Genomic DNA, 15,256 nt, shown 5'->3' on the forward strand with positions numbered 1-15,256 from the left:
TGTATCCAAATGGCTAGGTCTCCCTGTATTCCAAGAGATCTAACCTTGCTCACCAGTCTCCCATGGGGAACCTTGTCGAACGCCTTACTGAAGCCCATATAGATCACATCTACCCCTTCTGCCCTCATCAATCCTGTTACTTCTTCAAAAAACTCAATCAAGTTTGTAAGACATGATTTCCCACACACAAAGCCATGTTGACTATCCCTAATCAGTCCTTGCCTTTCCAAATACATACACATCCTCTCCCTCAGGATTCCCTCCAACAACTTGTCCACCACCGACGTCAGGCTCACTGGTCTATAGTTCCCTGGCTTGTCCTTACCACCCTTCTTAAACAGTGGCACCACGTTAGGTAACCTCCAGTCTTCTGGCACCTCACCTGTGACTATCGATGATACAAATATCTCAGCAAGAGGCCCATCAATCACTTCCCTAGCTTCCCACAGAATTCTAGGGTACAGCTGATTAGGTCCTGGGGATTTATCCACCTTTATGCATTTCAAGACATCCAGCACTTCCTCCTCTGTAATATGGACATTTTTTAAGGTGTCACCATCTATTTCCCCACAATCTATATCTTCCAAATCCTTTTCCACAGTAAATACGGATGCAAAATACTCGTTTCGTATCTCCTCCATCTCCTGTGACTCCACACAAACACCTCCTTGCTGAGGGGCTATATTCTCTCCCTAGTTACCCTTTTGTCCTTAATGTATTTGTAAACACCCTTTGGATTCTCCTTAACTCTATTTGCCAAAGCTATCACATGTCCCCTTTTTGCCCTCCTGATTTCCCTCTTAAGTATAGTCCGACTGCCTTTATATTCTTTTAAGGATTCACTCGATCTATCCTGTCTATACCTGACATATGCTTCCTTTTTCTTAACCAAACCCTCAATTTCTTTAGTCATCCAGCATTCCCTATACCTACCAGCCTTTCCTTTCACCCTCACAGGAATATACTTTCTCTGGATTCTTGTTATCTCATTTCTGAAGGCTTCCCATTTTCCAGCTGTCCCTTTACCTGTGAGCATCTGCCCCCAATCAGCTTTTGAAAGTTCTTGCCTAATACCGTCAAAATTGGCCCTTCTCCAATTTAGAACTTCAACTTTTAGATCTGGTCTATCCTTTTCCATCACTATTTTAAATCTAATAGAATTATGGTCGCTGGTCCCAAAGTGCTCCCCCACTGACACCTCAGTCACCTGCCCTGGCTTATTTCCCAAGAGTAGGTCAAGTTTTGCACCTTCTCTAGTAGGTACATCCACATACTGAATCAGAAAATTTTCTTGTACACACTTAAATTCCTCTCCATCTAAACCCTTAACACTATGGCAGTCCCAGTCGATGTTTGGAAAGTTAAAATCCCCTACCATAACCATCCTATTATTCTTACAGATAGCTGAGATCTCCTTACAAGTTTGTTTTTCAATTTCCCTCTGACTATTAGGGGGTCTATAATATAATCCCAATAATGTGATCAGCACTTCCTGATTTCTCACTTCCACCCAAATAACTTCCCTGGATGTATTTCCAGGAATATCCTCCCTCAGCACAGCTGTAGTGCTATACCTTATCAAAAATGTCACTCCCCCCTCCTCTCTTGCCTCCCTTTCTATCCTTCCTGTGGCATTTGTATCCTGGAACATTAAATAGCCAGTCCTGCCTATCCCTGAGCCATGTTTCTGTAATTGGTATGATATCCGAGTCCCATGTTCCTAACCATGCCCTGAGTTCACCTGCCTTCCCTGTTAGGCCCCTTGTATTGAAATAAATGCAGTCTAATTTATTAGTCCTACCTTGTCCCTGCCTGCCCTGACTGTTTGACTCACTTCTGTTCTCAACTGTACCAATCTCAGATTGATCTCTTCCCTCACTATCTCCCTGGGCCCCCCATGCCACCTTACTAGTTTAAATCCTGAGCAGCTCTAGCAAATTTCCCTGCCAGTACATTGTACCTAAATTGGAAGGGGACTAATCTGTCCTTCTTGTACAGGTCACTTCTACCCCAAAAGAGATTCCAATGATCCAAAAATGTGAATCCTTCTCCCATACACCAGTTCCTCGCCCATGCATTCATCTGCTCTATCCTCCTATTCCTGCCCTCAACTAGATCGTAGCACCAGGAGTAATCCAGCTGTTATTACTCTCAAGGACCTCCTTTTTAAAATTCCTGCCTAACTCCCTGTAATCTCCCTTCAGGATCTCAACCTTTTCCCTTCCTATGTTGTTGGTTCCAATGTGGACAATGGCCTCTTGGTGGGCCCTCTCCGTGAGAACATTCTGCACCCTCTGAGACATCCTTGATCCGGGCACCAGGGAAGCAACACACCATTCTGATTTTTCATTGCTGGCCACAGAAACGTCTGTCCATACCTCGGACTAGAGAGTCCCCTAACACAATTTATCTCTTGGAACCCGATGTACCCCTTGTTGCATCAGAGCCAGTCTCAATACTAGAAACTTGGCCGTTCGTGCTACATTCCCTTGTGAATGGATTACTCCCTACATTTTCCAAAACAGCATACTCGTTTGAAATGGGGATAGCCACAGAAGGTTCCTGCACTAGCTGCCTACCTCTCTTACCTTTCCTGGAGTTAATCCATCTATGTGACTGTATCTGCGACTTTTCCCCCTTCCTATAACTGCCATCCATCATGTACTATTGCTATTGCAAATTCCTCATTACCTCTAACTGTCTCTCCAACTGATCCATTTGAATTGATAGGATTCGCAACCAACAGCATTTATTGAAGATTTAATCCACAGTAACCCTTAAACTCTCTTTTAACTCCCATATCTGACAAGAAGCACATATCACTGTACTAAAGGCCAAATTTAAAAATGTTAAACGGATTCTTCTCAACTGAATGTGAAGTAATGAAAGAACTGATTCAGATAATTTACCTAGACCTCCTTGATTTTATTCTTTCTTCCTCGAATCTATAAGGTAAAAAAAGAGATTTATCACATCGCTTAATCTTCTCAAGTCACCACACATTTTCAAATGCAGTCACCTATCATTGCCCAGGTAAATTTAGGGACCATTTGATACTTAGCAAAGTCCCAAAAATAACAATGAACACCTTTTATTGCATTAGGACTAATTCAGAGAAGGATCACGCAACTGATTCCTGGGATGAAGATTTAACTTTGGAGGAATGGTTGGATGTGTTGGCCTGTTCAATTGGTATTTGAGAAGAAATATTTTTGAAACATATTAGATCCTATGGGAACGTAACAGGATAGTAAATGCTGAGAGGCTGTTTCCTCTCATTGGAGAAATTAGAATGATATAGAAATAAGGGCTCTCCTATTTAAGATTGAAGTGAAGTGAAATCTTTTCTCTCAGACAGTTGTAAGTCTGTAGCAATCTTCCTCAGAGAGATGGGTGGACACAAGGTTACGGAATATTTTTAAAGCGGAGGTAGGTGATTCATGTCTAATGACATACTCAAACGGTACAGGGAATAGGCAGGGAAGTGGGATGATGCCGCTAACAGATTAGCCATGATTTTATGGAATTGCAGAGGAGGGGCCAAATGGCCTACTCCATGTTGGCCAACAGCTATTGTCCAATTACACTGCAGAAGGTGGCTTGCTAGAAATTTTCAGAGAGCCATTCAGTGTCAGCCACACTAATAATGTCAGCCACATTAATAAACCCACAGTATAACTGACGCCAATCAGCTAAACTGAGTAAGGGTGGAAGGATTCCTTCCTAAAGGACACAAGTGAATTAAAAGGTAATTGGCACTTTCACTTCTATAGGATATCAGCATTGTATTTCACACGGAATACAAGTTCTCAATTTGCCATCGAGACATCTGAACTCACTTGCCTGGCTTGTTAGCCCATCTTCTGGATTATTAGTTCAGTAGCACAACTATACAGACATCAAATCTAATATCCTCCCAAACAGAATCAGTGGCATCAATAATTTATGTCTCCTCACAAAGATGGCAGCTCCAAGAGTACAGCTCCTCCTTAACACGGAATGGGACTACTTGGCGCCGATCATTTGGCCCCACCGTTTTGGTGCCAATTCAGAACACAAAAAAAGTCTTGTTTGGTTAAAGAAGAGAGGATGACTAATGACTCAATGTAATTTTCTCAACTAGCAAGAGTTGATAGTTGAGAAAATTACATTGGGTCGTTAGTCATCCTCGCTTCATTAACCAAAGACTAATTTTTGTATTCTGAATTGGTGCCAAAACAGCTCAGCGCCAAAACTGCGGGGCCAAATGATTGGCACCAAAAGGGTAGCGCCAAAACGTACCCGACCTTCCTTAACATATCCTTTACCTTTGAGTACATTCATATCTTGCAGTGGAATATTTTGCACAATCTCGGACTCAGAGCTGAGAACACTATCAACCGTCAAATGCTTCTATTTTCAATGTAAGTGTTCTGTTGAGGGGCATTCATTATGCCTGGTCCCCCATGGCACAGTGCAACTCTTCTGCTCTCCATCTCATTCCTCAAGCAATGGGGCTCTAATTGTTTTTGTTAGAGAGAAGGTTAAGAGGTGACCCAATACAGGCATACCAGATGATCACAGGATTAGATAGGGTGGACATTGAGAGCCTTCTTCCTCAGATGGTGATGGCTTTAAATTGAGGGGTGATAGATATAAGACAGATGTCAGAGGTAGTTTCTTTACTCAGAGAGTAGTCAGGCATGGAATGCCCAAAAGTATTGGACTTGCCAACATTAAGGGCATTTAAATAGTCATTGGATAAACACATGGACGATAATGGAATAGTGTAGGTTAGATGGGCTTTAGATTGGTTTCACAGGTCGGCGCAACATCAAGGGCCGAAAGACCTATACTGTGCTGTAATGTTCTATGGTCTATGGTGCCTTTCTCAGGGAGCGGGCTGAGGAGGTGGGCAGCACCCTACTCATTATTCTGGATTAACCCATCCAATCAGACAGGCAGGTGTGGAGGGGGTATCTGGGTCCTGAGAAAGGTACAATCAAGGCAGTTGCTGAGGGCTGACTGCACAAATACTGAGGTTGGCCACTGATGCTAGACCATAGAATGCCCAAAACAGGACCCTCAAACCCCACAGTGTCTGCTTGGAGACCACCATGTGCTGGAGGGCTCTACACTGCATTCAACTGGCCACTGCCCTCAGTTGGCCATTTACATGGCTCTGTTGGGCTCCGGGTTAGGTCACCCACCACATTTCTCTTGCTGGCAAAATGGCATGGTAAGGGAAACACAATGGAAACAGTACTCTACTTAATAGTTTCTCATGCCATTTTGCCAACATTCCCCCATCTCTGACAACATCTTGTAAAGGCTGGGAACATTCCATCGTATAGCTCAGGATCTGGAAGCCAATTGGAGACCTTTACTGTCCCTGAAATGATGACCTCTAATTGAACTTGGCTTTGGGGTTGAACCTGCGACATTCTGGTCTTTATAACCCATTACAACACTGGACAATGTATTGAGAATTGAGTTCTTGGAAGGAGCTTTCAGGAGATATTTAGAAGCGTGAAAATACTTCAAAGCTTAACTGGCTGAGAATGTTACCAGGTACCAGAGGACAGTCTTCCCAGTGTTGATACATACTGTAAAACACACTCTGGGATCTGCACCTGCTCCATGGGAATAGCCTGTTCCAGTTCGGAGAGAGTGTGAGCGTACTGAATCTTACTCATGAACTTAAAACTGAATAAAATAAAACACAAAACAGAAATATTACAATTAAAAGAACCATTCATACAGGTAACTCCAGAGATTATCAATGTACAATATCTCAGTTCCTCTGGCTGCCAAATGCTATCCTGAAATTCCCCAAGAAAGATACTCAAAACAGCAGACTGTAGTTGGGATATTAAGCCAGGTAAAAACAACGACTGCAGATGCTGGAAACCAGATTCTGGATTAGTGGTGCTGGAAGACCACAGCAGCCAGCCTACACCCAGGTATTTGTTTCTGCCATTGGGATATTTACTGATTTTCCCCTTTTGCTTTGTCTCCCTGTCGTGACATCCTGGAAGCTAACAGAATGACACCAAAGCCACTCTAAGTAATTTTTTTAAATGGTTGCAGAAAACACCAGGAACCCAAAACAGACTTAATCACACCCCGGTCAGTACCTGGAATGATGCAGCCAGACCCGCCGGCCTGACACCTCTGATCATCCCAGTCCCTACGTTTGGTGCTCCCTAATTTCACCACCCAGGCCTGATTCCTCCGATGGACTCTCTACGTAAAGTCCAATAACTAAGTTATACCCAAGATTTTGTACCTAGGCATCTTTGTACTTAGCTTTAGAAGGACTGTAACGCTAATCTTTTAACTTTACTTTTTTCATTTTTCAAACTTAAAGCTGAGATTTTGTACCTCAGTATCTTTGTACCCAAGATTGCACTGGAAATGGCAACTTTGTACACTTCTCTCTGTACTCATGTATCGCTGTATTTGAGTATATGACAATAAACCTAATTCTAATTCTTACTACCCCCAACTCAGCCCTCCCTGATGAAGTTTCCTCTCAAGAAACTTGATTGTCCCTGATGACCCTCCAACACTCTTTGTCCATTTCAACAGAAGTTACTGGCCCCTAACTTAACATAGTTCATTAGTTAGGCAGAAATAGGATGAGCTTGTTCATTCCCTCTCTGTCGCAGAGGGTATTCAATAAGCTCACTGTCAGCACCGTGGACTGGACTAACACCACCCTCTCCAGTCGGTGATACTGGGTATTCGTGATAAACAGAAACCCTGGCTGATTTTCCCATCTCACCCCCTATGGTGCTGGATTAATTCTAACTATTGACACTCATCAGTTCTTTTCCTATAATCCAATCAGATCTGTTCTCTTGGGTTTAGTAACTCAGTCTTTTTCCAGTTATTGACAGAGAATTTGATAATAAGCTTACTATTGAAGCAAAATAGTCACAAGTGAGAGAGTGTGGTAGTATTTACCTAATGAATGGCCTGGAGATTGCCAGCACAGTCCTAATAAACCAGGACGGATGAACAATTATTAATGACTTCAGGTTCTTCCTTAGCCTATAAGCAGGAAACAGCAAATTTATGGTCTGCAATTACATTTTACAAGAGATCACAAAAGTAAATAAGGATGAGATAGCCAATTGGCCAGTTGGCTGATAGATAACTTAGGAGATACAAAACTTGAGTATTGCTGAAAATAAAGGCTGATTTTATTTAAGCTTTCCATCTTGCAGTATTCAGGATGATTTATACTGTATCAGAAGGGAATACTGATTGGCTGGCAAGTGGACTCTGACTGATAGTAGTGTTGCCCATAGAGAATGCAACAGTTAATGATGGTTGAAAGTTACCTGCCTAGTTTTGCTTAAATTTTAAACTAGGCAGGTTGACACTTTGGTCAAGACATTGCTTTGAGAAGTGAGGGTTCCAGCCTCTGTGGTACTGATTGTACACTTTGACAAAGTAATTTACATTCTCAATATTACCTACAGTGTACACCAACTGATTACATCTCTGGGTTTTATGTAAATGCAATAAGTGGAGGACACAGGAACCAACAACAAAAGTAAAGTTTGAGCCCTTTTAACAGAAATTAATGAATGGACTGCCGTATACAGCATAACAATACCCTCTGCCTATGTACTGGTATCATGCCAGACATGGAAAATGTGCAAACTAAAGATCAAGACAAAGCTGAAAGTTATAATGCATTTCAGAAAACATAAGGAAATTCAAGAAGATAGGAAATTTTGGCCAACCAATGTTTATCTCTCTTTAACACGTCAACTCTAATCATATTTGAAATTAATTATGGTCTGGCTTTTCCCCACATGATGAAAATGACAGATGAGCCCAGAAATCACAAGTTCCCTGCCAGTGAACATAGCACTTTTCATTCTTGCAAGGATGAAAATGGAACTGGACTGGGATTTGCAATGTGTGGGGTTCATGGAGACAGCTAGCCATTTAAATCATTGGCATTCCTGTGTGATTTTGGTTGTCTAGCAGTTGGAGACTGAATAAGCTGGGGCTCTTTTCTGGAGCGTTGGAGGCTATGGGGTGACTTTATAGAGGTTTATAAAATTATGAGGGGCATGAATAGGTTAAATAAACAAGGCATTTTTCTTGGTTTGGGGGAAGTTCAGAACTAGAGGGCATAGGTTTAGGGTGAGTGTGGCAAGATTTAAAAGGGACCTTTCTCACGCAAAGGGTGGCATGTGTATGCAATAAGCAGCCAGAGGAAGTGGTGGAGGCTGGTACAATTACAACATTCAAAAGGCATCTGGATGGGTACATTAATAGCAAGGGTTGAGAGAGATATGGTACAAGTACTGGCAAATGGGAATGGATTAATTCAAGATATCTGGTCGGCATGGACGAGTTGGACTGAAGGGTTTGTTTCCGTCTGTACAGCTCTATGACTGTATAACTGTGAAACCCAAAATCTGCAGCATAGATCTCATAAGTGCAGTTCTGAACTTTGTGCATGTCCTTTAACATCCAAGGTAACCCTTTGGATCTGTTCCCCAGACACCTTCAGGGAGGCCAGGTGCTCTTTTGAGGATGTAGGATGTCATCAGGAATTGACAAAACTGGGCATGCATGTACCTAAACTGATCAACTGTCAAATTCATTGAAAGAGTCCACAGACCTGTCAAAATCAACTACCAAAAATATCCAAAATGACAGTTAAGAGAACTTATCAACTGCTATCCAGTGCTGATTTCCAAATCTTTTGAAACACGTACCGAGACTGTTAAGACAAAAAACACTTCCAGCTAATTCATGCTATCTGCTGTCATACACCTGAAGATTTCCATTGCTGGATTATTGCTACACGACTGGCTAATCACTGTCGAGAGTCTCCCATTTCACAGCTTGATTGACAGCTCCAAGTGATTAAAGATTCTTTTAAGTGATACTATAAATGAATTGTCATGCTTGTTTTTCTAAGATGTGCACTTGAATAAATGTTTGTTGATATAAGGCTTTATTTAGTTTAAAGAATATCATAAATAGTTTCTTTTAAAAGAAACTGAGTGTGCAGAGTAGGGAATTCTGCAATAGGTGCACAGAACATTATTTTCACTTATTGCATGGTTCCTGAGTTCGGCCCGTGCTAGGTTCAAGATGAGGTGTAAGGGGAATGGGCAATAATTGACACGAGAGGGCGATATAGGGTGAGTACAGGGGTATAGATTGATATGCAGTGTATGAAGGATAATGAGGGGTGGGGGCATAGGAGGAGTGTGGGGACAGGGTAAAGAAAGTGAGGAGTGAGAGCAAGAGAATTGCTGTGTTTTATTCTTCTCTTTGAAATGTCAATATAGTGCTACTGCACAAACCACCTCCACACCGAGCTTTTGGCCCCAACCTCAAAATGTACCTTGCCTCCCTGGACCAAAACTCCACCCTCTGGCAGCCAGCTTTAAAAAATCATGTCCACAAAGCTGGGAGCACCAGGTTTCCAGATGAAAACCCAGAGCTATGTTTTGAAATCTATTCCTTGGCCTGTCACATTGCTGCTGACGTTTACTGCTCTTTTAGTGAAGACTATTCTTCAAATTTACACTGATTTTTAGTTCCACTGACTTTATTCAACAGACTGAATCACTGATGTATTACTGATCACTGTGAGCCTTACCTGTAATCATTTAGAATGATCAGTCCAGTTCATTAATATTGATTAATACAATTCATTACTAGATATTGTTGCACTTCATAAGAAATGATTGGTCCAAAGCGCTTAAAGTAATCAGTGCATTTTAATTAATAATGATTGATGCAGTTCATTAATAATGGTCAGTGCAAATAGTTTCTAGTGATTGATGCAAATGCCTTACAGTGGATAATGTGGTTTGGTTACAGTAAAAATTGCAGTTCCGTTTCAGTCCGTGCCATTTGGTTTTAGCACTGCAATCTAACGATGGAGGATTGGTGCTGGCTTGCTTTTGAACTCAATTGGTCTGGCAAGGCACTATGTTGTACCAAACCGCTGTAAAAATGTTAAAATAACAAAAAAAAACAGACAGACCACTACATACTGTAAATGTGAAAGGCACACCCTGCCTGGTTTGCCCTGAAAATTCCTCGTGGCCACATTAAGAGTGCTATGCCATATACTAGACAAGCAACAGCCTGACTAAGTCAAATTCACCAAATCATATCTTACAACCAATTTCACAGACTCCTCCATCACCATTCCTCGATATGTCCTGTTCCACTGGCATGACTGACACCAGAGGTGATAGCATAGTGCTATACACCAGGGGATGGCCTGGGAATCCTGAACATCGACTCTGGACCTCATGAAGTCAGGTAAAAATAGGTAATGCAACTTTGTACTGATTACCACTTACAACCCACCCTCTGTGTATCCATGATGACCACAGCTTGGAAGAAGCATGGAGAGTAATGGGTGCAGAGACTGTCATCTGGATGGTGGAGCTTCCTTGTCCAGCACCAACAGGGGCTGGGTAACATCACAACTTGGCCAAGCTGGTTAGGTCCTTTAGGAGATATCTGCCGGGAGCAGCCTGCACCCCGGTGTTGAGGGAACCAACAAAGGAAAACCTACTTGCTTCCAACATTACAAATATGGGGTAGACCATTTAGGACAGAGATGAGGAGAAACTTTATCACCCAAAGAGTGGTGGCTGTGTGGAATGTTCTGCCCCAGAGGGCAGTGGAGGCCCAGTCTCTGGATTCATTTAAGAAAGAGTTGGATAGAGCTCTCAAGGATAGTGGAATCAAGGGTTATGGAGATAAGGCAGGAACAGGATACTGATTAAGGATGATCAGCCATGATCATATTGAATGGCGGTGCAGGCTCGAAGGGCAGAATGGCCTACTCCTGCACCTATTGTCTATTACTGATGCTTTGACAGTTTTGGTAGAAGTGACCACCACAAAGACCTTGTGGAGACAAAGTCCTGACTGCACACCAAAGACTTATTTCAATATGTGTGCTATTACCAGACTCAGAACAGATCTAACAGCTCAGAACTGGGCATCCATGAATATTGTGGATCATCATCAGCAGCATTATTGCATTCAACTGCAATTTGCAGCTTCATGGACTGTTATCTCCCATCATGTTCCTGTTAACATCAAACCAGCAAATCAATCCTGGTTCAATGTGGATAGCAAGAGAGCTGAGAAACATCGAAACCAGTTCTGCCATTTATGATGATCATGGCTGATCTGCTAAGTTTGCCAGGAGCAGCACCAGGCATACCTAAAAATGAGATGTCAACCCATTGAAGGATTAAGTGCACACCAAATAACATAAGAAGCAAGTGACAGGCAGGGCTTAGCAATTCAATAATCTATGGATCATATCTAAGCTCTGCAGTACTACCACATCCAGTTATGAATAGTGATACACAATTAAACTGGAGGAGGTGGCTCCACAAATATCCCTATCCTCAATGATCCCAGTGACCTATGCAAAAAAGAAGGACAAAATACTCAACAATTTTTGGTCTAGTGGATGATCCATTCTCGTCTCCTCTGGTGTTACCCAATATCACAGATTCTGGCAACAGTACCAACAAGTCGTGCTCCAGAACAGGGCGTGCCCTTTGTCAAGCTGTTCCAGTACACCCACAACACTGGCATCTACCCAGCAATGTGGAAAGTTGCCTGGGCACATCCTGTACACAAAAAGTAGGGGAAATCCAACCTGGCTGATTACCACCCCATCAGTCTACTCTAGATCAGAGAGTAAAGTGTTGGAAGGTGTCATCAGTAAAGTGTTATCAAGCGATTCCCTCCCTAACAGCATAGTGGGTCTACCTCCAGCACAGGGGCTGCAGCAGTTCAGGAAGCCAGCTCACTACCACCTTCTCAAGGGCAATTAGAGAAGGGCAGTAAATGTGGGCCTGGCCATTAACATCGATGTAAGTTAATGAATAAAAAAAACTCTCACTCTGACACAAACACACATGGGAGGAGATGATGGGATTTAACTTTAGCAGAGAAATAATAAAAGTGTGTGCAGGAGAGAGCTAAAAGACAGTAATGTCCCACTAGTTTTGTGTAACTTGTCATATACAAATAAAACTAGGACAATGCTAAAATTATTGGTAATAATACAGTGAATGGTGCTGGGGTAAATAAGATATTTAAAGACTCTTAAGACTTACCCCCAGCTACATTTCACCAAACTCTGGTGAAGACATTTTAATCACCCATGGGGAGGAAACTGTTGGTGGAGCCTTCAGTAAACCACACCCAGGCAGCAGGCGGGAGTACAGCCTCAGCTGGACATAGGCTACAACACCCAGAATGTATACTGGCTGTCAAAACAAATAGAAACTGACACTCTCTCTCCCAGGTAATCAGAATCTGGAAAACTGTCCCAGAGCGGTTCAGTGCAAACACATTGAGGTGTAAGATAACAGCTTGAGAGATGGGTGGTGCTGTCTGAACTCAGTCTGTTTGAAGACACTAATCCTAGGGATTAGCAGCTAATGCACCCTCTCTCACAGGCCTTGCCTAGAAGGACATAGGCAGGAGACACATATTGGAACATCATTAACTGCAAGTTGCCTTCCAAATGATACAGTATCCTTAGAACTTTATCGCCGTTCTTGCACTGCTGTTGGGTCGAATACTGGGAATCCCTCTCTAATAGCACTCTGGATGAAGTTACATCACCTGAATGCAGCATTTCATCAAGGTGGCTCACCAACAACTTGTCAAGGCCAGTGAGGGATGGATCGTGCAAATGAGTGAAAGAAACTCTAATTCTGTTTCATACCACATTACCAGATGTAAAGGAGCTTTACCCTGCATTAGAACTGCAATGTATCACTCTAGATTCCCATTTCTCCAGTGATTGTACATTCATGTTTGAACTGAACACAGCTCCCCATGTGTGGTCTGAACAATGCATTCAAAATAGCTTACTATCTCACGGTTCTGGTTTATGTACACCAACACCTTGTTCAAATTGGTATGCACTGACAATGTGGAAAACACATGCAGCTTAATTTAAGCATGTTGAGCTAAATTTAAACACAACAACAGAGTTTAAATAACACATTTAAATTCAAACAAACACAGCTAAATGTAAACATGCAAGAGTAAATTTAAAGAACATCACGAGGAAAAGCACAATTAGATAATTCTCAACAAACAAGGCTTTGATTTCTGACTCTCAGAAAATAACTCAATTGCACAATTCAATACTCAAACAATAACAATCCTAACATTTCACATAATTAATGTGAATTTGGCATATTCAATCACTGTAGGACATTCAAATTAGAGCAAAATACTGTGAATGTTTGGAAATCTGAAATAGAGACAAAGTTCTGGAGAAACTCAGCGAGTCTGGCAGCATCTGTGGAGAGAAAAACAGTTGATTTTCGAGTACTGTGGGAGTTTTAGTCAGAACTGCAGGACTCTAGCTCTGCCAAATAATAATTGACAATTACAAGGAAGGAAACAGGAGAATTTAAGTTAGTAAAGCGAGAGGAAAGAAGCAACTGGAGATGGGGTAGAATAGAGAAGAGACGGGACACAATCTGAGGCAGCAAACAGCACTAGCCAGGTTTAGAAGAGAACAGTTCTAGATAGAAGGATCTTGTCTGCCTGATGGATATCATTCCACAATGGTATGTTACTCTGCACATACCTTCTGTCTATCATCTGGTAACATTTCTTCAGCCAGCCTAGGCCTGGCATCCTTCTGCGAGGTGTGGCCCCATTCAGGTAAATGATCATGTAGTCGTCAGCAACCAGCAGCTCCAAGATACTGATGACATACCTGAGGGCCAGAAAAAGAAACAGCAACATTCAACCAGGTCACAGAAACACAGACAGAATCAGAGTAGCTGTGTTTTCAACTTTCCCTGGATGGTGCCTAGTTCCACAGGCCTCATCAGTCCTCTGGCAGCTTGCTCAAGCAGTTTTATTTTAAGATTAGATTACTTACAGCGTGGAAACAGGCCCTTCGGCCCAACAAGTCCACACCGCCCTGCCGAAGCACAACCCACCCATTCCCCTACATTTACCCCTTTACCTAACACTACGGGCAATTTTAGCATGGCCAATTCACCTAACCTGCACATCTTTGGACTGTGGGAGGAAACCGACACAGACACAGGGAGAATGTGCAAACTCCACACAGTCAGTCGCCTGAGTCGGGAATTGAACCTGGGTCTCTGGCGCTGTGAGGCAGCAGTCTGTTTGAAGACACTAATCCTAGGGATTAGAAGCTAATGCACCCTCTCTCACTGTGCCGTTCTTCATATGTCAGTCTAAACTATGCATAATGGCAGGTTTTCCAAATATGGACTGGGAGAGGTACATCCTGCAGTCCTTAATATTTTCTGTCATTCTCCCCAATCAGCCTCTTCTTCAGGGTTTGTTTTCATTAAAATGAAAGATGTTAATGGTGGAGATTGGAACTCTTCAGGACAGACTATTAGCATCAAGAAGCAGAATAAAACTCCTGATCTGACCACAGACCCCAGACCCCAATAATTAGCTATCTGGTGACTTCTGGGTAAGATTGACCATTAGAGCTGAACTAGATGAGATTCTTCTCCTGGTCTCCGGGCTGCATTGTAATACAGGTTACTGAGAGAAAAGGCACTCTCTCACCTGCCCTACCACTAGTTCCACCCTCCTCTCAGACCCTAAATATTGAAGGGGCATATTGCACCCTTACTGCTCACTCCATACATTACTGTACAGTTACTTTTGGAAATGTTCAGTGCAACAGAAGAGAAACCACAGGCAAACCAGTGAGACCCAAAGGAGTTAGTGCTTTGGCTCAACTGCCATGCATTTGATTATGGCTTTGTGAAGAACTTTGCATCAATTTGTCTACAGTAACAGAGTAATATAAATTCACACAATTAAACATCTCTTGGTTTGTGCTGAAGTAGCAGATCTCCCCAGTAAAACAAATATCTTCAAAGCCCCTCGATAGGGACTGTGGAAGAAATATTTTCAAAGTCTCCGCTCCTGATGACTATCAAGTGATCCTGTTGCAAAGTTCATGTGTAGATTTGAGGGGGAAACAGAGTCTTAATGCTGACACCCAATGTTCGTGCAAAACTCAATAGTGACTGGACAGGAAAGAGGGAATCTAAATTTGAGATCCATGTAAGGAAATATTTCTGCACTAATCTGTAAGTGTGACATGCAAGGAGACAGGAACAGAAGGAAAAGCATCCTTCCTTTAACTTCTGTCTCTTTTTTTTAATCTCAATCTCAAATGTCTTTTGATATTTTGCTGATAAAACTATAATTTTCTTCTCCC

The 15,256-nt window shown here is 42.3% G+C and overlaps 1 protein-coding gene across 6 annotated transcripts in view; it reads right to left on the reverse strand.

The window, feature by feature from the left end:
• LOC140494563 (caytaxin-like) overlaps positions 1-15,256 on the reverse strand; it is a 76,379-nt gene that overhangs the window by 11,513 nt on the left and 49,610 nt on the right. For all 6 annotated transcript variants that reach the window (XM_072593877.1, XM_072593879.1, XM_072593880.1 and 3 more), the window contains 4 exons: positions 13,622-13,753; positions 6,949-7,035; positions 5,587-5,685; positions 2,910-2,945 (listed from right to left, as the gene is read on the reverse strand). In XM_072593877.1, coding sequence (XP_072449978.1) covers positions 2,910-2,945; positions 5,587-5,685; positions 6,949-7,035; positions 13,622-13,753 — 354 coding nt within the window. The remainder of the gene's footprint in view (positions 1-2,909; positions 2,946-5,586; positions 5,686-6,948; positions 7,036-13,621; positions 13,754-15,256) is intronic.

This window comes from Chiloscyllium punctatum, chromosome 24, assembly GCF_047496795.1.
Source record: "Chiloscyllium punctatum isolate Juve2018m chromosome 24, sChiPun1.3, whole genome shotgun sequence".
NCBI classification, from domain to species: Eukaryota; Metazoa; Chordata; class Chondrichthyes; order Orectolobiformes; family Hemiscylliidae; genus Chiloscyllium; species Chiloscyllium punctatum.